This window comes from Sander lucioperca, chromosome 11 (assembly GCF_008315115.2).
Source record: "Sander lucioperca isolate FBNREF2018 chromosome 11, SLUC_FBN_1.2, whole genome shotgun sequence".
In the NCBI taxonomy this organism is placed as follows: Eukaryota; Metazoa; Chordata; class Actinopteri; order Perciformes; family Percidae; genus Sander; species Sander lucioperca.
In genome coordinates, this window is record NC_050183.1 from 9,996,458 (window position 1) to 10,023,725 (window position 27,268).

At 42.8% G+C, this 27,268-nt stretch overlaps 1 protein-coding gene across 2 annotated transcripts in view; it reads left to right on the plus strand.

The window, feature by feature from the left end:
* The window catches only part of cyfip1 (cytoplasmic FMR1 interacting protein 1), a 60,313-nt gene that overhangs the window by 7,185 nt on the left and 25,860 nt on the right, over window positions 1–27,268 (plus strand). The window contains exons 2-17 of one of the 2 annotated variants that reach the window (XM_031309423.2): window positions 3,568–3,688; window positions 13,957–14,046; window positions 14,592–14,669; window positions 15,067–15,168; window positions 15,267–15,448; window positions 16,816–16,912; window positions 17,652–17,780; window positions 18,223–18,327; window positions 19,184–19,275; window positions 19,779–19,896; window positions 20,492–20,614; window positions 21,634–21,759; window positions 21,843–22,009; window positions 23,210–23,357; window positions 25,136–25,289; window positions 25,406–25,562. In XM_031309423.2, the coding sequence (XP_031165283.1) occupies window positions 3,572–3,688; window positions 13,957–14,046; window positions 14,592–14,669; window positions 15,067–15,168; window positions 15,267–15,448; window positions 16,816–16,912; window positions 17,652–17,780; window positions 18,223–18,327; window positions 19,184–19,275; window positions 19,779–19,896; window positions 20,492–20,614; window positions 21,634–21,759; window positions 21,843–22,009; window positions 23,210–23,357; window positions 25,136–25,289; window positions 25,406–25,562 (1,985 nt within the window). In that variant the 5' untranslated portion in view covers window positions 3,568–3,571. The remainder of the gene's footprint in view (window positions 1–3,567; window positions 3,689–13,956; window positions 14,047–14,591; window positions 14,670–15,066; window positions 15,169–15,266; window positions 15,449–16,815; window positions 16,913–17,651; window positions 17,781–18,222; window positions 18,328–19,183; window positions 19,276–19,778; window positions 19,897–20,491; window positions 20,615–21,633; window positions 21,760–21,842; window positions 22,010–23,209; window positions 23,358–25,135; window positions 25,290–25,405; window positions 25,563–27,268) is intronic. The other variant, XM_031309424.2, reaches the window with a different exon arrangement.

Here is a 27,268-nt window from a genome sequence, read left to right on the forward strand (position 1 = left end):
TTATCCAACTACATACATGTAGGCATATGAGCAGTGAGCACTATATTCAAATGTCTCAATTCAAAATGTCTATCAATTCAAAAAGCTAAAATCAATACTATATATATTGCAGCATTGTGGGTCGGTCAAATGTGTATTTTTCCGACTTTATTTCACGGGCCCTGAAAGATCACTAAAATCACTTTGTCAGGGCTGTGCCTATGATGCAGCTTTTCAGAGCAGTAGTGTGTGAATTGAAGTGAAATCAAACTACTACTTTAGTGTACAAACTAATCAATGACATCTAAAGATGCTCAGTAGATCTCCAATTAGACCCTATAGTGCTTTAAAACAAATTAAATAGTGTTTATATTTGTTGTACTTTACCAAAAATATGTAGTGATGATGCCTAATTTTTCAAGAAGTGCCCTTTGGATAGTTGAAAAAGTAACCCATTTGACCATACAATATTTTAAAACGTATTTTGGCTTGTGTCAAAACTTTATGTATGCAAGGAAGTCTTAAAGCTACCATGACATCCAACCAACCAACTCTACGTCTCATTTCTGTGATCAAAAGAGCAGCTGCTCTTTGTAATCTGATGCTGTCGACGGTGGTCACGGGCTTTGTAGAAATCTTTGTGGAGTGAGTGCATGCCTGCGCTTGCATTAGCCATCCAGGTCCTCTGTGTGTTATGCGTAACGCCTGCATATGCCATGTGTGCAATGTTAGCCCCTTCAAATTCTTTCAAATTATATGGACTTTCAGACACCCTATTTGTTTCTTGCTTGTCCTTTTGGAATGCGCCTTGGTTTCTTCAGTTTGTCACATTTATTTCCCTTTATCATTCAGACCTTGTATTAATTCGTTGTTCCTCTTTTCCACAAGCAATAATGAACTGTCCTTACCCAATGGCGTACAAGGATTGACAGCAGAGCAAAAAAAATAATATATAAAAAAAACAACTTTAATTCACAATCACTTATCGGTACTGAGTGGTACAATGGTCAAAAAAACATATGGCTACAAACCAAAGAACAAAAACTGAATGTCAGCTCAGCTCTTATATACCTGCTGATACAATTACTGCCTCAATCAGCTGATTGTCAAAAGGCTGTGATGATACTCTATGTACCAAGATCAATTAACACAACTCGCTAGTTTATAATGAGTCTAGTTTACTCTCAATATCAATGCATTAATGCACAATTCATCAAAAATAAAAGTGAATGTCGAAATCATAATCTTGGCTCCAACATGGACCCCCTCCTCTTTGTGCTCTGTGTTGTACTTCCAGCTACAGAGCAGGAGGTCAGTGGCCGGTGCACACAGTGACTGCCAGGCTTTTGTGTTGGCTGTTAGTCGCTGTGTGTGGATTGTTTTGACTCGCTGTCCATTCTGATTGCAGTAGGTTTTTTGATTGTTCGGTGTCAGTGACATCCGAAAGTCAGCAGTCAGCAGCAGCAGCGTGAGAATGCAAACCAAATGTATCTGCTTCATTTGAAAGAAGTGTTTTGTGTTTCAGTGTTTTTCCTGGAAGTAGTTACATAAAACATCCACGAGGCATGGGAGCAGCAAATGGTAGCATGTTGCAGAAAGCAACATTTGTGTATTTTCACACAGCTTGTGAAATTACACTGTTTTGGCAATGATGTTCTGTTATCACTGGGAATACCCTAAAGACCAAAACAATGACTCTGCACCACCACACTCTGAAATAGCATTCCATCTAAAATAGCCTGTGTCAAATGCACATTTTCAATTTTAGCATATAGTATAAATTGATAACTCGTAGCAAAGACATCTGGGAAAGCCCTGTCTAATTTGCATTAACTACATGGAGTTGTTTGTAGGTTTTCAACCAGAGTTGCAAAGATTAATTGGTTAATCGATTACTTGGTAACTATTTAATTAATTAAAAGCGTTTTGATCGATTAATCGGTTTGAGTTATTTCTAAGAAAAAAAATTTAAAATTCTTAAATGTGAATATGTTCTAGTTTCTTCTCTCCTCTGTGACAGAATATCTTTGAGTTGTGGACAAAACAAGACATTTGAGGACGTCATCTTGGGCTTTGGGAAACACTGATCCACATTTTTCACAATTTTCTGACATTTTATGGACCAAACAACCAATGGATTAATCGAGAAAATAATCGACAGATTGATCAACAATGAAAATAATCGTTAGTTGGAGCTAGGGCTGTAACTAACGATTATTCTGTCCACAACTCAAAGTCATGGAGGAGTGAAGAAACCAGAAAATATTTACATTTAATAAGCTGGAATAAGAGCATTTTACAAATCAAAAGAATTAATCGATTATCAAAATAGTTGGCAATTGTGGCCGGGTTGGATCAGTGGGTAGAGCAGGCACACAGAGGTCTATGCCTCGACGCAGAGGTCCAGGGTTCAAGTCCAACCTGTGACGATTTTCTGCACGTCTTCCCTCTCTCTCTCCCTTTTCTCACCTAGCTGTCCTTCTCCATTAAAGACAGAAAGCCCAAAAAATAATCTTTAAAAAAATAGTTGGCAATTAATTTAATAGTTGACAAGTGATCGATGAATCTTTGCAGCTCTGGTTGTTCCATTACACACACGTCTGTACTAGTGCAAACAATGTTTAGGTTTATGTGCATCGAAAACTATGGTCAGATAGAGGAGGCATTTGCAAGAAAAAAAAAGGTGGCAAGTTTGTTTTCAGCAGTGCAGAGGCCATGATTCAGCACTGACCTTGTTGGTGTGATACTGAGAAAGGGGAACCTAAAGCACCCTGTAGGAGCCACATATTGGATGTTGTTTATGGTCTCATTTGTGTTGTTTGTTGATTATTGTGTTGTGCACTGATATGGCAGGTGGTGGGCGTTGTCATCGCAGTTTGTTTGCTTCACCTGTGCACCTGGGTTTTTTTGGGCATTGACAGAGAGGGGGTGAGCCTGGGAGCGAACACTTTCTGTTGACCGTATCACGCATTACGCTGCATTAACGCAATTATTCTACTCACCAGGTAACAATTACATTTGGTAACTGCAGTGCTAAGTGTATTTTACGTGTGGAAGAAGAAGAATAAAAATCATTGCAATAAAATCTCAAGCGCGTCACAGTGTGTATCTCTCAGTGTTTAGCCCCTCGCGGCAGCAATATTTTGGACTGCTTACAGCCGCAATACACCCTGTGAAGCTTCTGTTCAGAGCTAAAGGTGCGATTTCTGCAGCTGCGGCGGCTTACTGGTTAGCTTGGGGATTGTAAGGTTTTCAGTTTGAAGTTCAGTTTAGCTTTTCCTAGCCCATCCTCTGCTAAGCTGCTGCCTCCACGCTGTCTGGCAGCTCCAGGATTTTTCCTCCTCCTACATAAAAGTTTCTCTCTTATGCCTTCCACTGTGACTTGTGTTGTCAAACCAAAACAATGTAAAACTTAAAAAAACATGAACCAAAAATGAAGCCAGAGTGCTGTAAGTCTGGTCTGTCAGTCACTTGGTTTTGCTGGTGCATACTGCAGGGCCTGCCACGCTTTATTGTGTTTGATAAGAACTATAGGTCCTGCTTTCCTGGACAAAAAGCTGTAAACATGATTGTTTTTGTCCCTTTCAGCAGCATGACGTCCACAGTGACTTTAGAAGATGCCCTGTCCAACGTGGACCTGCTGGAGGAGCTGCCGCTCCCGGACCAGCAGCCATGCATCGAGCCCCTCCCCTCCTCCATCATGTTTCAGGTCAGTGCTGAGAGCTGTGCTTTGCCACTGTCCACGCACGCACGCACACACGCACGCACACACACACACACACACACACACACACACACACACACACACACACACACACACACATTTCCTCTGCTGTGTGCAGTTATTTTATGATAATGCTTTGTCGGGTCAGAGTCATAGTTCTTCATACTAACTTAGTTCAAACTATGGGATAACAACGAATATCACGATAACGATATTACTAGCGATAAATAAACATATTATTGTTTGTTTATTGTTTGCACACATTCATATAAAAAAAAATAATAATATCAGAAATACGTAGGGGGGGCTTATAGTGAAACCTCACCAGAGGGCTATTTGACAAAACCAAGATAAGGGATTAAGCCGGGATTTACCAGTTATCCTGGCTCAATTCAGCCTTGACTCGGTTTCACAAAAGCAGAGGCACCTAAGTTACCATTATTTATTCTGTACAGCTAGCCTGCTCCTGACCAGGCTAACAGCCAGGATTTATTAATCCTGGAGCCTTTTCTGTTCACTCAGCAGTGCTTTTACCCTATTGTTATCAGCCTGCAACAGGTGCATATTGCTGTTCAGTTAACTACTGTTATTATTTAAAGTTGTGACCATTATTTTTTATAATTATTCATGTGACATTGTTACTGTTATATTGTTGTATGAACACTGCTGTTCATATTGTTGTTAGAAGTTTGATGAATATATTATGGCAGTTGTTGAGATAATTAGAAATGGCTGATAACGTTTCAAATGGCGATACATACAATGCTGTACATGTGCATTTCTATAGTGGATCAATGCACATTGAATTGTTTTAGTTCATTACATTTTTTTTTTAATTCTTTAACAATAAAGGATCATGTTTGTTCCGCTTCCATGTGTATTGTATTTGGCATTCTTAACACACAATGTGTGTTGTCCAGTAAACTGGGACTATAATTTGGGAGGATTGTACAATTTTAACAACATATCCTAATTGTACAATCCTCCCAAATTATAGTCTTAGTTCACTGGACCAGTAACTATCTAGTGATGTAGACTACTGTACATTCATGTAACAACAGGGGGAGGACACCTCAATGGTTTTTGACCTTATGTTTTGCTGGGGGGGAAATAACTGATGAATATACTCTGTTACATTCATGTTTACAGTGTGCATGGAATTTATCACTTAATTATCTTTATAGTTCCTAGATTTTAGAGTCCAATTTCTTTAATGTCTTTGTTTTCTATGTCCATATATACAAGGGAACAAGGCATATAATATGTAGAGAAGGAAACTCGTCCTCTGTTTAAAAAAAGAAAATGCAAGAAAAAGCGTGGTAGATAATAGCGGACCGACTGAATGATAGATTTAAAAATATACATTTATGAACTACCGCTCTTAACTGAAAGCATTCAATGAGTCACTGTCATTTGCAAAATTGAACAGTTGTACACTTTGCATTAAAAGCGAGCAGTGGAAGTTACTGACTTAGGAAATTTATGAGAGAGAGAGAGATTTCCTGAGTAACATTATCTTCTGCTTACTTTTAAGGCAAAGAGTACAACTGTTAATTTGTGCAAATGATTAGTAGCCTAATCCTTGAATGGAATGATTATGGATGATGGTTTCAGTTCAGAGCAGTGGTCAGTTAATGTCTAGGTAAATTTAGTCTACTTACGCGTTCAGTCGGTCCGTGATCGTCTGCTACGCTTTCTCTCGCTGTTTCATTACAGCGGCCGTGTTTCTTTTTTTTTTTACACAAATAATGTGTTTCACGTTATCATACTTCCATAAGAAGCTGCTGCTCACTCTGTGTAAAGTATGAACAATGCGTATTCTCCATTTTAGCATCAGTAAATCTGTGATCGACCTCGCGGTCTGTTAAAGAAAGCCGTGGATGCGCATCTATCCAAATGACTTCAGCCTGGCTCGCCCTAGTCTCTCCTCCTCAGTCTGACTCCTCCTCAGTCTGACTCCACCTAGTCTCTCCTCCTCAGTCTGACTCCTCCTCAGTCTGACTCCACCTAGTCTCTCCTCCTCAGTCTGACTCCTCCTCAGTCTGACTCCACCTAGTCTCTCCTCCTCAGTCTGACTCCTCCTCAGCCTGACTCCACCTAGTCTCTCCTCCTCAGTCTGACTCCACCTAGTCTCTCCTCCTCAGTCTGACTCCTCCTCAGTCTGACTCCACCTAGTCTCTCCTCCTCAGTCTGCTCCTCCTCAGTCTGACTCCTCCTCAGTCTGACTCCACCTCAGTCTGACTCCTCCTCAGTCTGACTCCACCTAGTCTCTCCTCCTCAGTCTGACTCCTCCTCAGTCTGACTCCACCTAGTCTCTCCTCCTCATAGTCTCTCCTCCTCAGTCTGACTCCACCTAGTCTCTCCTCCTCAGTCTGACTCCTCCTCAGTCTGACTCCACCTAGTCTCTCCTCCTCATAGTCTCTCCTCCTCAGTCTGACTCCTCCTCAGTCTGACTCCACCTAGTCTCTCCTCCTCATAGTCTCTCCTCCTCAGTCTGACTCCACCTAGTCTCTCCTCCTCAGTCTGACTCCTCCTCAGTCTGACTCCACCTAGTCTCTCCTCCTCAGTCTGACTCCTCCTCAGTCTGACTCCTCCTCAGTCTGACTCCACCTAGTCTCTCCTCCTCAGTCTGACTCCTCCTCAGTCTGACTCCACCTAGTCTCTCCTCCTCATAGTCTCTCCTCCTCAGTCTGACTCCTCCTCAGTCTGACTCCACCTAGTCTCTCCTCCTCAGTCTGACTCCTCCTCAGTCTGACTCCTCCTCAGTCTGACTCCACCTAGTCTCTCCTCCTCATAGTCTCTCCTCCTCAGTCTGACTCCTCCTCAGTCTGACTCCACCTAGTCTCTCCTCCTCATAGTCTCTCCTCCTCAGTCTGACTCCTCCTCAGTCTGACTCCACCTAGTCTCTCCTCCTCAGTCTGACTCCACCTAGTCTCTCCTCCTCAGTCTGACTCCTCCTCAGTCTGACTCCACCTAGTCTCTCCTCCTCATAGTCTCTCCTCCTCAGTCTGACTCCACCTAGTCTCTCCTCCTCAGTCTGACTCCTCCTCAGTCTGACTCCACCTAGTCTCTCCTCCTCATAGTCTCTCCTCCTCAGTCTGACTCCACCTAGTCTCTCCTCCTCAGTCTGACTCCACCTAGTCTCTCCTCCTCAGTCTGACTCCACCTAGTCTCTCCTCCTCAGTCTGACTCCTCCTCAGTCTGACTCCTCCTCAGTCTGACTCCACCTAGTCTCTCCTCCTCAGTCTGACTCCTCCTCAGTCTGACTCCACCTAGTCTCTCCTCCTCAGTCTGACTCCTCCTCAGTCTGACTCCACCTAGTCTCTCCTCCTCAGTCTGACTCCTCCTCAGTCTGACTCCACCTAGTCTCTCCTCCTCAGTCTGACTCCTCCTCAGTCTGACTCCACCTAGTCTCTCCTCCTCAGTCTGACTCCACCTAGTCTCTCCTCCTCAGTCTGACTCCTCCTCAGTCTGACTCCACCTAGTCTCTCCTCCTCATAGTCTCTCCTCCTCAGTCTGACTCCTCCTCAGTCTGACTCCACCTAGTCTCTCCTCCTCAGTCTGACTCCACCTAGTCTCTCCTCCTCAGTCTGACTCCACCTAGTCTCTCCTCCTCAGTCTGACTCCTCCTCAGTCTGACTCCTCCTCAGTCTGACTCCACCTAGTCTCTCCTCCTCAGTCTGACTCCACCTAGTCTCTCCTCCTCAGTCTGACTCCACCTAGTCTCTCCTCCTCAGTCTGACTCCTCCTCAGTCTGACTCCACCTAGTCTCTCCTCCTCATAGTCTCTCCTCCTCAGTCTGACTCCTCCTCAGTCTGACTCCACCTAGTCTCTCCTCCTCATAGTCTCTCCTCCTCAGTCTGACTCCTCCTCAGTCTGACTCCACCTAGTCTCTCCTCCTCATAGTCTCTCCTCCTCAGTCTGACTCCACCTAGTCTCTCCTCCTCAGTCTGACTCCTCCTCAGTCTGACTCCACCTAGTCTCTCCTCCTCAGTCTGACTCCACCTAGTCTCTCCTCCTCATAGTCTCTCCTCCTCAGTCTGACTCCTCCTCAGTCTGACTCCACCTAGTCTCTCCTCCTCATAGTCTCTCCTCCTCAGTCTGACTCCACCTAGTCTCTCCTCCTCAGTCTGACTCCACCTAGTCTCTCCTCCTCATAGTCTCTCCTCCTCAGTCTGACTCCACCTAGTCTCTCCTCCTCAGTCTGACTCCTCCTCAGTCTGACTCCACCTAGTCTCTCCTCCTCATAGTCTCTCCTCCTCAGTCTGACTCCTCCTCAGTCTGACTCCACCTAGTCTCTCCTCCTCATAGTCTCTCCTCCTCAGTCTGACTCCTCCTCAGTCTGACTCCACCTAGTCTCTCCTCCTCATAGTCTCTCCTCCTCAGTCTGACTCCACCTAGTCTCTCCTCCTCAGTCTGACTCCACCTAGTCTCTCCTCCTCATAGTCTCTCCTCCTCAGTCTGACTCCACCTAGTCTCTCCTCCTCAGTCTGACTCCTCCTCAGTCTGACTCCTCCTCAGTCTGACTCCACCTAGTCTCTCCTCCTCAGTCTGACTCCACCTAGTCTCTCCTCCTCAGTCTGACTCCACCTAGTCTCTCCTCCTCAGTCTGACTCCTCCTCAGTCTGACTCCACCTAGTCTCTCCTCCTCAGTCTGACTCCACCTAGTCTCTCCTCCTCAGTCTGACTCCTCCTCAGTCTGACTCCTCCTCAGTCTGACTCCACCTCAGTCTGACTCCTCCTCAGTCTGACTCCTCCTCAGTCTGACTCCTCCTCAGTCTGACTCCACCTAGTCTCTCCTCCTCAGTCTGACTCCACCTAGTCTCTCCTCCTCAGTCTGACTCCTCCTCAGTCTGACTCCTCCTCAGTCTGACTCCTCCTCAGTCTGACTCCACCTAGTCTCTCCTCCTCAGTCTGACTCCTCCTCAGTCTGACTCCACCTAGTCTCTCCTCCTCATAGTCTCTCCTCCTCAGTCTGACTCCTCCTCAGTCTGACTCCACCTAGTCTCTCCTCCTCAGTCTGACTCCACCTAGTCTCTCCTCCTCAGTCTGACTCCTCCTCAGTCTGACTCCACCTAGTCTCTCCTCCTCATAGTCTCTCCTCCTCAGTCTGACTCCACCTAGTCTCTCCTCCTCAGTCTGACTCCTCCTCAGTCTGACTCCACCTAGTCTCTCCTCCTCAGTCTGACTCCACCTCAGTCTGACTCCTCCTCAGTCTGACTCCACCTAGTCTCTCCTCCTCATAGTCTCTCCTCCTCAGTCTGACTCCTCCTCAGTCTGACTCCACCTAGTCTCTCCTCCTCATAGTCTCTCCTCCTCAGTCTGACTCCTCCTCAGTCTGACTCCACCTAGTCTCTCCTCCTCAGTCTGACTCCACCTAGTCTCTCCTCCTCATAGTCTCTCCTCCTCAGTCTGACTCCACCTAGTCTCTCCTCCTCATAGTCTCTCCTCCTCAGTCTGACTCCACCTAGTCTCTCCTCCTCATAGTCTCTCCTCCTCAGTCTGACTCCTCCTCAGTCTGACTCCACCTAGTCTCTCCTCCTCAGTCTGACTCCACCTAGTCTCTCCTCCTCATAGTCTCTCCTCCTCAGTCTGACTCCACCTAGTCTCTCCTCCTCAGTCTGACTCCTCCTCAGTCTGACTCCTCCTCAGTCTGACTCCACCTAGTCTCTCCTCCTCAGTCTGACTCCTCCTCAGTCTGACTCCTCCTCAGTCTGACTCCACCTAGTCTCTCCTCCTCAGTCTGACTCCTCCTCAGTCTGACTCCTCCTCAGTCTGACTCCACCTAGTCTCTCCTCCTCAGTCTGACTCCACCTCAGTCTGACTCCTCCTCAGTCTGACTCCACCTAGTCTCTCCTCCTCATAGTCTCTCCTCCTCAGTCTGACTCCTCCTCAGTCTGACTCCACCTAGTCTCTCCTCCTCAGTCTGACTCCACCTAGTCTCTCCTCCTCATAGTCTCTCCTCCTCAGTCTGACTCCTCCTCAGTCTGACTCCACCTAGTCTCTCCTCCTCAGTCTGACTCCACCTAGTCTCTCCTCCTCAGTCTGACTCCACCTAGTCTCTTCTCCTCATAGTCTCTCCTCCTCAGTCTGACTCCTCCTCAGTCTGACTCCACCTAGTCTCTCCTCCTCAGTCTGACTCCACCTAGTCTCTCCTCCTCATAGTCTCTCCTCCTCAGTCTGACTCCTCCTCAGTCTGACTCCTCCTCAGTCTGACTCCACCTAGTCTCTCCTCCTCAGTCTGACTCCTCCTCAGTCTGACTCCACCTAGTCTCTCCTCCTCATAGTCTCTCCTCCTCAGTCTGACTCCTCCTCAGTCTGACTCCACCTAGTCTCTCCTCCTCAGTCTGACTCCACCTAGTCTCTCCTCCTCAGTCTGACTCCTCCTCAGTCTGACTCCACCTAGTCTCTCCTCCTCAGTCTGACTCCTCCTCAGTCTGACTCCACCTACTCTCTCCTCCTCATAGTCTCTCCTCCTCAGTCTGACTCCTCCTCAGTCTGACTCCACCTAGTCTCTCCTCCTCATAGTCTCTCCTCCTCAGTCTGACTCCACCTAGTCTCTCCTCCTCAGTCTGACTCCTCCTCAGTCTGACTCCACCTAGTCTCTCCTCCTCAGTCTGACTCCTCCTCAGTCTGACTCCACCTAGTCTCTCCTCCTCAGTCTGACTCCACCTAGTCTCTCCTCCTCATAGTCTCTCCTCCTCAGTCTGACTCCACCTAGTTTCTCCTCCTCATAGTCTCTCCTCCTCAGTCTGACTCCACCTAGTCTCTCCTCCTCAGTCTGACTCCTCCTCAGTCTGACTCCTCCTCAGTTTCTCCTCCTCATAGTCTCTCCTCCTCAGTCTGACTCCACCTAGTCTCTCCTCCTCAGTCTGACTCCACCTAGTCTCTCCTCCTCAGTCTGACTCCACCTAGTCTCTCCTCCTCAGTCTGACTCCTCCTCAGTCTGACTCCACCTAGTCTCTCCTCCTCAGTCTGACTCCACCTAGTCTCTCCTCCTCAGTCTGACTCCTCCTCAGTCTGACTCCTCCTCAGTCTGACTCCACCTAGTCTCTCCTCCTCATAGTCTCTCCTCCTCAGTCTGACTCCACCTAGTCTCTCCTCCTCAGTCTGACTCCTCCTCAGTCTGACTCCACCTAGTCTCTCCTCCTCAGTCTGACTCCTCCTCAGCCTGACTCCACCTAGTCTCTCCTCCTCAGCCTGACTCCACCTAGTCTCTCCTCCTCAGCCTGACTCCACCTAGTCTCTCCTCCTCAGCCTGACTCCACCTAGTCTCTCCTCCTCAGCCTGACTCCACCTAGTCTCTCCTCCTCAGCCTGACTTGGCCTTCGTGAAACGCACCAAGCCAGGCTGCACAGATTAGACTAGGTCAAGCCTCGCTTTATCAGTTATCCTGGATTTATAAATTCTGCTTTTGTGAAACAGCCCCCTGGTCACTAGAACCTAATTTACAGGAAATAAAAATAAAAACGGACATGAAATAAACTCAATATGGTGAAATTTGAATAAGAAATATAATTACAGAAATAATTACAGGCTTAAACTTAATTTGGTAAAAAGAAAATGATGATAATAAAAGGAACAAAATAACAAGACTTATGATTACAGATAAAGGCAGGCGATTTTGAATAATAAAAACCGAAGAAGAGTTCAAAAAGCTGGTAAATCAATAGCTGCCAGTCAGGATATCCACTGGGTACAATTTTTCTGAGCTGCATGTCAGGTGTATGTACTTATTATTATTATTATTATTATTATTATTATTATTCCATTGTAAAACACCTTTGTATTTTCTAAAGTGCTGCCCTCTGGTGGTATGAGAAGGAGGAAAGTACAGCAAACTTGATTGTCTCGTTGACATTGAATGAATATTTGCGCTATTATAAAAAATTGTTTGAAATGGTCTGCTATGGTGTGGCCCTGATATTTAACCCTATAGATAAAAACATGTTTTCAGAATGATTATATTATAGATAGTTAGTATTTAAGCTTAAAGAATAAGAAGAAGGATGAGCTTTGAATTTGTAGCAATTCTAACGAATTGTTTCTGGATTAAATGAAGTTTGTGCAAGTATATGGAATATTTACTGGCCCATACAACAATTACAATATGTAAGATACGGATAAATTAAACTATAATACAATGTCAATATGCAGGATTTATTAAAGTGATGGTTGGGAGTAATTTCACCCTAGGCTGCTTTGCACCTTGACCTCGAGCCAAACACCCCCCCATAAGCTTTGTTCCCTTGTTATAACGTTGGTGGAGTTAGCGTTATCAGCTGGTTAGCTTAGTGCAGGCGCTAATGGATCCACGTTTGTATCTCGTAAATTACCCCACTAATAATGCCCGGAATGATACCAAACTTCTACAGTAGTACAAATAGTTTCTGTACTTATAAAACGAGGCATTCGAAAGTTTGTAACTACACCAGAAGTATATTTAAATAACACTTGCCTGATGGAAACTCCTCTCGGCTGCTACTGCGCTATCGGCGCTATCACACAGTACTTACATACTACTACTACATACTTTTGGTTTGTGTTGGATTATTTCTGTTAGGGATGCACCAAATCCAGATTTTTGGGCTTCGACCAAATACCAAATCCACTGGTTAAGATTCTGCTGAATCCTCGTCCCATCCTCAGTCCATGAACACAGTAAACACATTAATGAAGTAAACAGTGACTGTCCTTCCTTACCGTACCTGAAGTTGCTGCATTTTGGCTGCTGTCTGTAGATTCCTTCATGCACAACTCGTATTCTTTCAGATGTTTCATACCAGATGTTGTAACAGCGGTGATGTTGTGTATAGTTTAGGGTCCTCGCCACCACCAGACTAATCAGCATTGTTAATTGAACATGTAGCTGGACTTGAATGGCCTTCTTTTGACTGAAAGTACTGCCAAACTACACTTTTTCTGCTACCGAGTTCCATTTTTATTATTATTATTTATTTTGGTCCCTATCAAATAAACCAATAAAATAAAAATAAATTTTCACTTTCTCACAGCCTACTGCATTGAATGCTCCACCTACGTAAACACCTTCCCGTAATCAACGTCGGCGTCATTACGTCGACCAGTGTAGCGCGCGGAGTGCAAGAGTAGGGTTCGGTTCACTGGGAAGAAATTCTAAGTCAAAAAGCCCAATATTCGGCCGAATCTGAACCGAATCCTGGATTTGGTGCATCCCTAATTTCTGTTGTGGGGGATAAACAGACATGGAGACATTTCATGTGCTGCACTTACATAAAATAAGAGTAAAATAGTTAATAGTCAACCAAAATTATGGTAACGGACATGAACATACATTCATACACAAGTGTGGACATGTACATATTATGTATACATTTACAACCGATAGTGAATATATGAAGTGTTGTTCATTTTCTGAATAAATTTGGCACCATGGCAACAAAGGTTATATTAAAGTGAAACTTCCCTTTTCTTTTCCCCCATTCAGAAACCCATAACTCTAACTTCCTCCACTACTTTATCCTTATCTACCACACTATCCCCCTTCCTAACTTTCAGTTCTAGTACAGCAAGAGTTTCAAATCGTCCATCTGGACGCGGCTTGATCAACCACAGATAGCTTTATGATATCAATATTTCCTGCAAATGCCATAGGATCATGTATAGATCAGTACATATACTGTACATATATAAAACAGAAAAAACTAGAAGACACTGTCCCTAAATAAAATAATGAAATATATTTAATTAAGAGAAATAAACTGCTGCAGTTGGTTTAGAATGGCTATGAGAACCAACCCATAAGCCATAAACAAAAATGTAAATTGCAAACAAATAAGTTACAATATCTACATTGGTATATTTCCCAATTGGTTTAATTGATCAAAATATAATATACCAATATCAATATTATTTTAAAGAGTGCCCCCGGGCTGTTGGGAGATCCAACAGGTGAACATATTGATTTCCAGTTGTTATTTGGAAACTTGATTGCGAAACGATCTAGTTTTCTGTGTTACATTACAAAAGATGAAAGAAGCCAGTGTTTCTAACAGGATAAGAATGTATTAGTGGGAGGCTGCAAAAAACCATTACATGCACAAGCTCACTAATGATGGCACATGAATGCACCATTCTGGCTGACTGATTAGGAAACACTTTCAAACACATTTCCAGGCAAAATGTATTTAGGGCGCTCCCATACTAACATTTTTAATATTATGTTATATACCTTAGTGTCATTTTTGTAAACATAATTTCCCATCTTCCCACAGCCCAACTTCAACACCAACTTTGAGGACCGAAATGCGTTCGTCACTGGCATCGCCAGATACATTGAGCAGGCCACCGTCCACTCCAGCATGGTACAGTAGAAGGGTCCCACCTCTGGGGAATCACTTTTTAGCGATTCATTTTTCAGTGTCAAGTTCTCTCTAACCTCAGTTATGACTTGGTGGGAAACATGAATCCACCATAATGGGGTCAAGGCCTTGTTGTGAACAGGATCTGCCTTTCCTACCAGAGCATTTGGTATTGTCTAGCAGGCAGCTTCTAGGATCCAGGCCCAGGAGCAAATGGCCCGGGGACAAACCGATGCTTTGGACCATCTCTTAACAAGAATAGTAGGGCTTTGTGTCTAATTAGTGAGGGATAATTGCTCGGGGTCTGAATCAAACAGCACTTTGTATGAAGGCACGGCTGGCTTGGAAGCACTAATTCACTTTCCTGCCACCCACTGGGATTAAATGACCTAGAAAAGAAGCAATAGTGCATGCCTTTTGTAGTCCTTATGTGTCTTGTTTTGTGTCTGGATATAGTTTAGAAAATGTGAGTTTGAATTTCTTTTTTTTTGATGATGTGGTGATCTTCAGTTATCGATGAGACTGACTGGTTTTGTTTGTTGAATTAGAATGTGATGTTGGAGGAGGGGCAGGAGTACGCCATCATGCTCTACACCTGGAGGAGCTGCTCGCGTGCAATACCACAGGTGATCACTGTGTGTCTGGTAACATTGTGTGCTCTCATGAGACAATTAGTCAATCTATTGACAGAAAATGATGAACTATTTTGAAAATCTATTAACCATTTAGTCATTTTCCAAGCGGAAATGATTCCAGCTTCTAGAATTTGAGGATCGGCAGACTATGTCTGTCTCATAATGTTTGTCTGATATCACTGTAAATTGAATATCTTTGGGTTTGGGCCTGTTGGTGGGACAAAATACGCAATTTAAATGTGTCACTCTGGAAAATTGTGATTGTGGCACTTTTATAACACTTTTCTGACATGTTGTAGACAAAACAGTTAATCCAGAAAAGAATCTCCAGATTATACTTTACCATAACAATTCTTCCTGTTTTACCGTTTGTCTTTTTCTCTCTTAGGTGAAATGCAACGAACAGCCCAACAGAGTGGAGATCTACGAGAAGACAGTGGAGGTCCTGGAGCCGGAAGTCACCAAGCTGATGAATTTCATGTACTTCCAGGTGAATTAGATTCTACATTCAGCGGGGACTCTGCTTGACGGCCTACTGGCCAAGTTGCAAAAAACTAATCATTTCTCTCTCCTCTTTCTCTCTTTAAGCGCACAGCAATCGACCGTTTCTGCGGAGAAGTCCGTCGTCTCTGTCACATCGAGCGCAGAAAAGACTTTGTCTCCGAGGCATACCTGCTAACCCTCGGAAAGTTCATCAACATGTTCGCTGTGCTGGATGAGCTGAAGAACATGAAATGCAGCGTCAAGAACGACCACTCCGCCTACAAACGGTATTCAGGAACATTGAAAGTGCATACAGTCACACACTTGATAACCACAGACACTAGATGGCAGCATCACTCAGCGCCCATTAAGACATTCTCTATGTCCTCCTATACCTCACTGCTTAAACATATTTGTGATAACCACGTTTTCAACAGGGGAAATAGTAACTAGCTGTATATGTATGGATAGACGAGTGTGTAAGTGTTCCAGAAATATAATGAGCTAGTATGTTTTCAAACTACAGTTCCCATAGTTTTGGCGATGTAAACAGGAAGTATAATGGCATGGATTCAGTGATTAAGCTGTGATCTGTGTTTTTCTAAGCCTTTATTTGTTAACGATTTGGCTGATTGGCACCATTAAAAGTATGCCCAATCAGCTATTAACAATTCCGGTTTGCAATGTTCCCGTTGATCTACAACTACCACTGGATTACTTTGGAATTACTGGGAAATATAAACGAAATATCGTCGAAATATGACGAGACACTGACACAAACTTTTTCCAACTGCAACTCCGCTATCGCTCTGCAAAAGTTAACTCGGAGTCAACTTTGAAGAATGGGCGGGGGGGATCTTCTATGCTAATATTTCCAGGTCATAGCCAGACTCCATGCTGGCTGCTGGTCTGCACTTGTGTACTGATATCACGAGACAACTTTTCACCTCGACGAGAAATATTGTCATATTTTAATATCACACCTCTGTTAAACAAACACAATGATTCATAAAGCTGCAGTGAGTAGAATGCAAACAAAAAAAAAAAAAAAAAAAACGCCAGAATTTGAAGTCGAGTGAGACCTCATCCTGCAGCTCCCCCTTTTCCCCTTTTTGTCGCATAGGCAGTGAATGGACAGAACAGCCAATAGGAATGCTCTCTCTCTGTGACCTGTGATTGGCCAAAGTCTCCTCTGACGGGAAGATTTTCTGAAGCCTGAAAACAGAGCAGTGCGGAAGTCTAGTTTTCTCTCAGACCACTTGAATTACAATATACTAAAAGATTATTTTGGATTTTTTACCTAACAACGCAAAAAATAAATTGCCTACCACAGCTTTAAGGAAGGCATGGAGAATCGTCTATTTTCTGTTATTTCTAAGTGGATTTATGGACCATTATGGTGTGTGAGAGTCAGATGAATGAATGAATTTGAAGACTGCATTTTATAAATTTCTTAATATTTGATAGAGCAGCTGGACAGTGACAGGAAGTGGAGAGACAGAGAAAGAGAGGAGATGCAGCTGCCAAGGACTCAGTCTGCATGGGGCGGCCTGGGGAGGTGCCTTGAAAACCTCTGTATTAGACTAATAGGAGAAAGATGTTTAATCTAGCTTGGTGTGATTGTTTTTTTTGTTTGTTTCTTACCTTCGCCCAGTGCCGCCCAGTTCCTCAGAAAAATGTCTGAGCCTTCATCCATCCAGGAGTCTCAGAACCTGTCCATGTTCCTGGCAAACCACAACAAAATCACTCAGGTTGGTCAGATGTGCATCATACTGTTCATTCAACATTATTATGATTAGATCATTTTCACCAACAGCTGGGTGGTGTTGCTGCTGTTTTCTTAAACTTGTTTCAGGGTTCCCAGACAGGTCTGGAACATCTGCAAAAAAAAAAACATGGCATTTGAAATTTTGTCAGTAAAAAGGCCAAAGCCACAGAGTGATAGGCTCCAGTTTTCTTGCCTTGCTATTATCACAATGTACATCCTGTTAGAGTAGGGGTGTCAAACATACGGCTCGTGGGCCAGAACCTCCCCGCCAAAGGGTCCAATCAGGCCCACTGGATGACTTTGCAAAGTGTGAAAATGGCAAAGAAGTAATTAATTCCAATTCCAAATGTATCACATTAATCTCAGAGAATATCCAAGTTCTTTTTACGTAAATTTACGACTTTAGTCATTTCAGAGTTTTTTCTCAGAATATTACCCTTCTCTCCCGGGTCTGTAACATTATTTTTTTTTCCTACAATGGCTGTTGTAGCTGAAGCAACTTGCGTTTGCCAACATCAAGCTGACAAGAAAACTCTGTGTCTGATCTTTCTAGAGTGGTTTACTGGACTGGCCCACTTGAAATCAAATTAGGGGTATGTGGCCCATGAACTAAAATGAGTTTGACACCCCTGTGTTAGAGAGAGAGAGAACATGCAATGAGGAAAAGAGTGAATTTATACAATTTTAATTTAATATTCAATCTATTGTGTACTGTCTGCCAGTCTTTGCAGCAGCAGCTGGAAGTGATTAATGGATATGAGGAGCTGCTGGCAGACATTGTCAACCTGTGTGTCGACTACTACGAGGACAAGATGTACCTCACTCCCAATGAGAAACACATGCTGCTCAAAGTAAGTAAGGCCCTGCACCTGCAAGTGGGGATTGATTAATGAATGCTTCTGTGATCTCACTCATTCTTAGTCTAAAATGTCTTTGTTTTTTTTGCACAGAATCATACAGAGTTACAAAATGACAGGGGCCGTAATAAACGTGAAAAGGACCTGTGATATTGTACCTGTCCCACCCATCCCATTTTCCTACTCAAACACACGTTCACACTCTCACATAGCTTAGGAAAGGCAGGCTAACGTACACAAGCACTTAAAACAGCAGCATATAAATGTAGTTTGAGAGGTTTGTGGTGTACTATATTGACTTTTTCCCTCTAGATCTTTGAAATGAAAGTAAAGAGTGTAGACAAATATATATATGTGATCTCACTCATTCTAAACTACTCATTCAATTTTTCTGGAGCGTTGTTGACAGTAATGGAACCACTGTTCCACTTCCTAGGTAATGGGGTTTGGCTTGTACCTCATGGATGGAAACAGCAGCAACATCTACAAGCTAGATGCCAAGAAGAGAATAAACCTGACCAAGATCGACAAGTTTTTCAAGGTATGGAAGTGTACACACACATATGTCAAATATATGTGTAATGGGCGCCTAGTTAACTCACCTGACAGAGCGGGCGCCAGTATATAGAGGTTTACTCCTCGACGCAGAGGCCGCGGGTTTGACTCCGACCTGTGGCCCTTTGCTGCATGTCATTCCCCCCTCTCTCTCCCCTTTCATGTCTAAGCTGTCCTATACAAATCAAGGCCTAAAATGCCCAACAAATAATCTTAAAAAATATATATATTGCAACTTTTGTTTTTGTTAAAGAAGAAAAAGAAAATCGCAATACTGACGAATCGCAATACTTCTAGAATCGCAATAAATGAAAATCACAATACAAATTGATCTATCTATCTATAATCTATAATCCGTCTAACATATATATATATATATATATATATAATAGCATATTTTGCCTATTTGGGCTATATTTCACCATACTACAGTATAAATACAAATTCCCAACTCACCATAAACCATTTACAATTTTTAATGATGGTTAATATCAGATGTTACCAACAAGGAAATAGTTATAGCGATTTTATGTTTTTTTGTCGATCAACTCAGTGATTCATTGACTAATCATTTTAGCTCTAATATACATTTAATCTCATTGCACATTATCCTTAATGCTTGTTTTGAGTATTCCTTTGAAATAAGTGTATAAGTACACAAGAGAATAACTGAAAATAAACTGCTTTACTTGTTATGATTGGGGATGGTTCTTAATATTTTTCAGTATTTTTTTATTTGCACTTTCTCATTTAATCAGTTCATTAAACCAAAAAAATAATACCATCTCCCTTTGTTTAATATAGTACAAATATGAAAATCTGTTTGTTCTTGGTGTTCACAGCAACTGCAGGTGGTCCCTCTGTTTGGCGACATGCAGATTGAGTTGTCCCGGTACATCAAGACCAGTGCTCACTTTGAGGAGAACAAATCTAGGTCAGAGGAAAACACACGTTGTATATGATCAGGGGGTGTCTATGAGCTGCGACTGTCAAATAAGTAAGAGAGTAAAAGTAAAATGGTCTGTTTTCTTTCTTTTGTTGTACCACTTAACATCCAAAAAAGTTATACTATGCTAGTGGGTTTTTTGTTGTTGTTTTTTTAATTATGAACAACCCACTGGAAGAGAATATAACCAAACATTTTATCCTACTTACAAGTATTGGTTGTGAATATCAAACACATGGTGTGGCTAGAAGGGATACAGCTACAGCGTTTAACTGAGAAAAAGTGTTTAGGAAAAAGATCGTGGTTTGGATTAAAACACTCCTGAGGAGAAAACACACATTTCCTGGGTGAAAGTATTAAAATTATATTAGATTAGATTTTGCGTAACTTACTGTCCGTAGCTGTATCCCTTCTAGCCACAACCCACATCTATGATTATTCTCCAATAATCCCTGTGTTTTTTTTTGCAATCACTCTCTGTTACCCCCTAGGTGGACTTGCACGTCTATATCCAGCAGCCCCCAGTACAACATCTGCGAGCAGATGATTCAGATCCGTGAGGATCATATGCGCTTCATCTCGGAGCTCGCTCGCTATAGCAACAGCGAGGTCAGTATGAATAGTGAATTCTTAGGGCTTAAAGTGAGACACTCGGGTACTCCGATCGTCGTCGAGGTGTTAGATTGTCTTTGAAGCGAGCATATGCTGATACTGCTGAAGGGTGGATCAATACATTGCATGCTATTGTTCACCTTTTACTCAGATATAAGCCCATTCAAAAAATGAAAAGTACATCCACCACCTGGCTGTTTTGACAGACAATCTTCTGTACAAGTAGGCTTCAAATGCTTTTTCTTATGTGAGAGTTTGAATTCCCAGCAGTGATGTAACAAGCTTTTCAGCAGATGTCTTGCCCCAGTGGATTTCCATGAGTCACAATTCAGTGTGATTCAGATGGAAATGTAACTGACTGACCTGTGGCTCAGAATTGCTGACACACTGAGGACAGAAATTGTCCAGCATGAGAAAATCATTGTATTGGTCACATCCTGAATGGTGCAATTTTCTCCCGTTTTTTTTCTTTCTCACTCAATACGTTTCATTAGGTTTTTCCACTTCTTCTTCTTTCAAGTCAGGATTTCATGGTGTGGGCAGTCAGCGTTAGGTTCAGCATGGTAAAGTGTGTTAATCTGTGTCCATGTAGGTGGTGACCGGATCAGGGCGTCAGGAAGCCCAAAAGACTGATGCTGAGTACAGGAAGCTGTTTGACTTGGCCCTGCAGGGCATCCAGCTGCTCTCCCAGTGGAGCGCTCACGTCATGGAAGTGGTGAGGAAGCACATATTGCAAAGAAAGGAAAAAAAAGTCTGATCTCTAATAATTTCTGTTGAGCTATAGTTGAGATCTTATTGATTACTTTGTATTTATTGTGTACATTCTTAGACACTGCAAAGACTTGCAAAGGGTCTTCAAGTATAATTACCGTATTGGCCCAAATATAAGTAAATAATACATATACAAATAAATACATTTATTTTTTTTCCTGGAAATACATCTGAAAAAGGATGACGAGCCGGTGAAACCACGTTGCAGCATGGAAGTGACGATAGTAACAGTGAACTGTGGCTCGGACCACATATTTCTGTCCTAACTAAAGAGTAGTAACCGAGCCTGACCAGAATACGACAAGCAATATGTTTTTTATGTCCAAACCCGACCCGAGCCCGACTACGTTAATGTAAACTGAAGCACTGAGTGTGTGTTGTGCTGTGTAAAGTGCGGCTCGGGACGCAGACGCCTATTTCTGTCCATGTGTCTGTCTGGGGACGCTGCTGAAGCTGTGCAACGGCTGTGCAACGGCTGGCAGAAAGCAACTCTATTTTCACTAAAATAAACTTGAACAAGCTAATTGGTATTAGAAACAGGCCCACCAATAGACTACAGTTTACTTAATTTTTTATGTTATTTGAGGTAAATACCATAAGTTGTTCATTTACAAATGTGATTACATTTTATTTAGTTTAAATGTGAAAAAAAACATGATTTTATTTATTTAAAAGATGTTAAAAACCACAGCCTATCTTAGTGTATTTAATGTGTTTTTAATATCATTATTTTCAAATAAAGTAATTTCATTATAAAAACAAGATTTGGTCTTCAAAAAGCCTTTTTCCAAAAGTGAGTCTTGAAAAAGAGGGGATCGTTATAATCAGGGTCGTCTTATATTTGGGTCAATATGGTATGGCTTCAATGGATAGCACATTACTCCCCGATTTGATTTATGGTTGTTAAATATTGTTTTTTTTTTTTTTTGACATCTCTTAAAAATCTTCGGACTTCCCCCACAGTACTCCTGGAAACTAGTTCATCCAACCGACAAGTACTCAAACAAAGAGTGCCCTGACAACGCTGAGGAGTATGAGAGAGCCACCAGATACAACTACACATGCGAGGAGAAGTTTGCTCTTGTGGAGGTCAGTTACGACTTCTTCGCACACATAGGTGTTTTTGAACTACTGGTGGTCTCGTCACTGATTAAATGTTGTGCTTTTGGCAGGTGATGGCAATGATAAAGGGACTGCAGGTGTTGATGGGACGCATGGAGAGTGTGTTCAATCACGCCATCCGCCACACCATCTACTCGGCTCTGCAGGACTTTGCTCAGGTTACTCTGCGCGAACCACTGCGACAAGCCATCAAGAAGAAGAAGAATGTCATCCAGAGGTTTGGACTGCACCACAGTCAAAATCACTCAAGTAATCACAGTAATCACATCTCAGCTGCAGATTGTCACACAGCACCCATACATATATTATTGGGTTATCATCATCACCCAAAGGCATGGATGTGTGAATTATTCAATCCCTGTACCTGAGAATGCAAAAAACTTTGCACTTGTACTCCCTGACTGAGCTGAGGCCGAGTGGCACTACTGGCCAATGAACTGAATAGAGGCAGACTTGAGAGTATTTTTTTTTGATTTTATACTAACATTTTTGATAACAATGATTCAATTAAGGATGCATAATGTGGAAGGCGTCAATCGTAGTGATGAACCTACAAATGCATATCTCCTGACTGCAGTTTTTCTCAACTCTATACAGCTTATTAGCATTTTTCAGCCACTTGTTTAGATTTTCTGACCTGTAACTTTACTTTTTGGTTCACCGTTCTCATAGCTTAGTTTTTCAACAGCAGCAGGCAGCTGTTGTCAGTGAAAAAGCTCTTAAAAAAAACCTCACATTATGCAAGCTTCTTAGCATTAAACAGTGCTCATACAGTTGCTATCTTTACCTGTCGTAAAGTTAGCAACTAACTGGTGAACCAACACAGTAAGAGCCAGATATTTCCCTGAGACGCTGGTGGAGTAAAACCCAGCTAAATGGAGAGTGAATATTCGACTTGCATTCATCAGGTGGACAGAAACTCTTTGCTAATATGTTCGCAATATCAACTAAAAAGGTGATATGTCAACGTTGTTTATAGCTCGTTTCTGCTGCCCTCAAGTGTCCAAACAAAGGTTGAATAATACTAGAAATATTCCTTTTTTGGGCCATTGACACAAATTTAAAAATCTGAACTTTAAAGTATTACTGTTTTCATAGCCATACATAACCATATTGCTTTTGGAGGTATCGTAATTTTGGAGGTGATGGTGAATCTGTTTTCCTGCAGATTCCCCAGAATGCTCCAGTGAACTTCTGTGCAGCTGCTCCCTTAGAAATCTCTGTTGTGCAAAAAAAAAAAAAAAAAAAAAAGAACTCTACTGAGTTGCTAAGGCCCTCCAGCTAATTTGTCACTAGCAACAACATTTTTTTAAAGATAATTTTCTTTATCACATTCATAATTCACAAGGGAAGTTGTGTGCAACAATTCCAAAGGTTGACTAGAAAACTCAGTTTTTGAATTGTCCTCTCATTGCAGCGTCCTCCAGGCCATCCGGAAGACAGTGTGTGACTGGGAGACCGGCCGGGAGCCACACAACGACCCTGCCCTCCGGGGAGAAAAAGATCCCAAGGGTGGCTTTGATATCAAGGTTCCTCGCCGAGCAGTGGGGCCCTCCAGTACACAGGTCTTACCTCTGCGCCTCTGCTTATAAACCCATTCTGAAACACACCTCGCATTAACCTTTTACTATCGTTATCCTTTCCCACGACCTTACACACTGACCCAGCACAGTAATCAGGCTTATGAAGCTCCATGCCCCTGTAGCTTTTCAGATTTGAGCTCAGGTCATGTCAAAGTTGAAATATTCCATGTTAAGAGAGATAATATATAAGCCAGGAAAATCTCAGGCAGGGCGGCTGCGCCTCATAAACCAGCCTGCTCGGTATTCTGTACTGTTCTCTCTTCAGGTCTTTCTGGAAGACTTTTAATACGTCATTCTTCTTTAGAGTACACTTGTACGGCTCTATTTAAATCCATACAACACCGTGCTGAATACTAATCATCTGTGCTGGTATGTTTATATATATATATATATATATATATAATCACACACAAATTGGCGTTTTGTAGTAGCATCCCTTATATTGCATAAACCACAAAGATCAGCTTAAAGCTCAGTTCCAAGAACTAATCTGTATTCCAGGTGGAGGACTACAAAGCCCAGCTAAACAACCACCTTCTGTGTGTATCTACCCTGAATCAATAGAATTCAACTCGAGTGCTTTGAGTTGTAAATGATAAAGATCATAAAAACGGGTGGAAGAAAAATGTCGCCCACTGAGGTGAACTCGACGCACTTCAGCCTCCCTGCTGATGTCTGTTTGCTATGGTTTAAAGATTCCTAGTAAATGTCGCTTTTAATTAGATAATATTCTGTGACCTGTAGAAGGCAACACAGAGAGAAGAGCTTTTACACAAGCTGTATACATAATTTGCAGATGACACAACAGAGGTGGGACTCATCTTGGGGGGAGGCGAGGTCCAGTGTTCCGACAACAACCTGACACTAAATAAAAACAACAAAAAATAAAAAACTTATCATAGACTTCAGGAAGTACAGAGGTGAGACTAATATAATAAGAGGATATTAGTCTCAATTTATCCTAATACCCCCCCCCCTCCTTCATAAATAGACAGTGTGTTGAAAGAGTTCACAGTTTTTAATTTGTGGGAATCCACATATCAGGTAACCTCTCTTGGTCTACCAACACCACAGCTGCTGTCAAAATGTTACAGCAGCGTCGGCACTTCCTGCAAGTTCTGAGGGAGAAATATCTTAGGGAGAATCATCACATACTGCCTCACAGCGTGGTAGGCTGGCTGCTCAGTAGCCGACTTAGAGCCCTTTGGAGAGTCATCAACACCGCACAGAAAATCATCAGCTGCCCTCTCCCCTGACTCCAGGACATTGACACCCGCTACCTCTTACAGGGATTTTTTTAAATTAAAGACCGTTCTCCCCCTGGCCATCATCTCATTGATTTCCTGCCCTCAGGGAGACGCTACGGGTCCATCAGAACACCAACCATCAGACTAATGAACACTTTCTTTCCTAAGGCCATCCAGGCTCTAAAGCCACACACATAATTACTCTGCTACCAATATTTCACATTTACGCAATATATTATTGTTAAGAACTGTGCAGTGTATTTATTATTGTCACAAACTACCTGCCCTTGTTTAACGATGAATGTTGGTTGTTGAATGATTGTTTTTATGTTATATACGGATTTGTGCAACCTAGCTTCTTTGAAGCACCGCTGGGAGGGGCACTCACAATTTTGTTGCATTTCTTGTAATTTAATGACTTGTAATAAATTGGTAATAAATGCTTCTTATCTTTGAATGAGATAAGTATATAAGTACCAGTATTTAAAGGATGCTACTTTTCTTTCTACACAGCTCTACATGGTGAGGACTATGCTGGAGTCTCTCATTGCTGACAAAAGTGGCTCTAAGAAGACTCTGCGCAGCAGTCTGGATGGCCCCACCATCCTGGACATGGAGAGGTTCCACCGCGAGTCCTTCTTTTACACCCATCTGCTGAACTTCAGTGGTAAGAAAAAGGAACTGCTTGACCCCGTAGCTCTTTGAGAGCCCTTTGCTTGCTATAGAACTGCTGTAAGATGGAGAGTTTCTCGTAAAAGCTCTCCTCTTCCTCTTCCAATGCAGAGACCTTGCAGCAGTGTTGCGACCTTTCCCAGCTCTGGTTCAGGGAGTTCTTCCTGGAGCTCACAATGGGCCGCAGGATCCAGTTCCCCATCGAGATGTCCATGCCCTGGATTCTCACCGACCACATCCTGGAGACCAAGGAAGCGTCCATGATGGAGTAAGCAGAGCATACAGCATCTTTTTGTGTTCTGTGATAATGCATTCCACTTTCAATACTCCACTTCAGTTTCACACTCCTAACAAATGTTACAGCGTGTCTACAAAGGCGACATTTCAGCCACTTTGTCGTTCGTCTCACACACGCTAACAGCTCATGTTTCACTTGCGCTACTCGTGTGTAAACGCCCCCAAAGCATATTTTTTTTACACTTAAGCTTCATTTCTTCCAGTTTTCCCCCCTAACTGTAGTGATTGCAGGTTGGGTTCTGAGTGCTGCCAAAACATGGTTGACCTACACTCAAAACTGTGCCTGAACGCATCCTGTGTAGACACAGACAGAGCAGTGAAGCTGCTGCTGCTCTGCTAACGTGCTGCTTTTGCTTCCTGGGCTGTAGACACGCTTTCTTCTCTCATTCCTACTAAATTTCCTCCTATTATTCTTTAGACATCTTGACGTCTTCCTCTGAGCTTTTCTCTAGCTTGTATTAGCTTTAACCCAATAATCTAAATCAGCATGTGGTTCATCCATCAAGCAGTTGGAAGCTAGACCAACCAAGGCCTCTGTCTTTTAAAGTTCACCGAGGTCTGGAGAAACTGTTGTGTAACACTCTGGGATATTTACACTTTTTTGGATATTGAGAAGCAACAACTATAGGTTTAAAAATGCCCGCGTGCGCCTCATGTACGAAGGCTCACTTCTTAACGCAGCAGCGGCAGGTTCGGTTCCGACCCACGGCCCTATGCTGCATGTCATTCTCTCTCTCTCTCTCTCTCTCTCTCTCTCTCTCTCTCTCTCTCTCTCTCTCTCTCTCTCTCTCTCTCTCTCTCTCTCTCTCTCTCTCTCTCTCATTTCACGTATCTGTCCTGTCAGGCCTAAAATGTCCAAAAAATAATCTAAATTTTTTTTTTTGCCAATGTCCCAAAACCTTGTTTGTTCCTTTTATGGATAACATTTTGGGCTTCAATTTTGACAAGACAAAGTTGTGTGAGATTGGTAGTTGTGTGACTGGCCAGATGCATTCAGAATCTTCAGTGGTTGTCTCTTCTATCTTAAGTTTTCAAGAAGGACCCTGGGTAAAAGCCACGATTGGGATTAACCAGAAATGTTATCATGTTTGTTTTAAATCTTTGCTGCAGGATTATGTTGATACGAGGAAGGTTTTTACATAAGCCATTAAGCACATCAACTGGCATGAATCATAAGTGCTCTAATTCTTCAACGGTTCACTCAAAAAACCAACCTCTGCAATTGAACTTTATACATGTTTAATATTGACGGTATCATTTTATGGAACCCAAATAAATTGCTGTTCAACAATTTATGAAGCTGACTGTATAGTATGTGGGAACAGTTCTTCTAGTATGTGAAGCACATTGGGAGATAAGCTGTGCAGTACACTCACTTATGTTAATTTGATGTGTTTAATCCCTAAAATTTGAATTTAAGTTTTACATTTCCAACTGAAAATGCTTGACAGGTTTTCCCAGACTTGTGTCTGAAAAGACTGAAATGAGTCATCAGGATTGGATTAGTCTGGTTTGACAAATATAATGGTTCTGCACCTTTTGTACCCTGCTACATTTTCAGCAGTCTATAACCCAACATGGAGGCTCTTTCTGTCAGCTTCCCTTCGTTTGAACAAGTTGCCATATTCCAATCTCTGCCCGTATTCATACTGTTGGAGACAGTCATAGTGCAACACT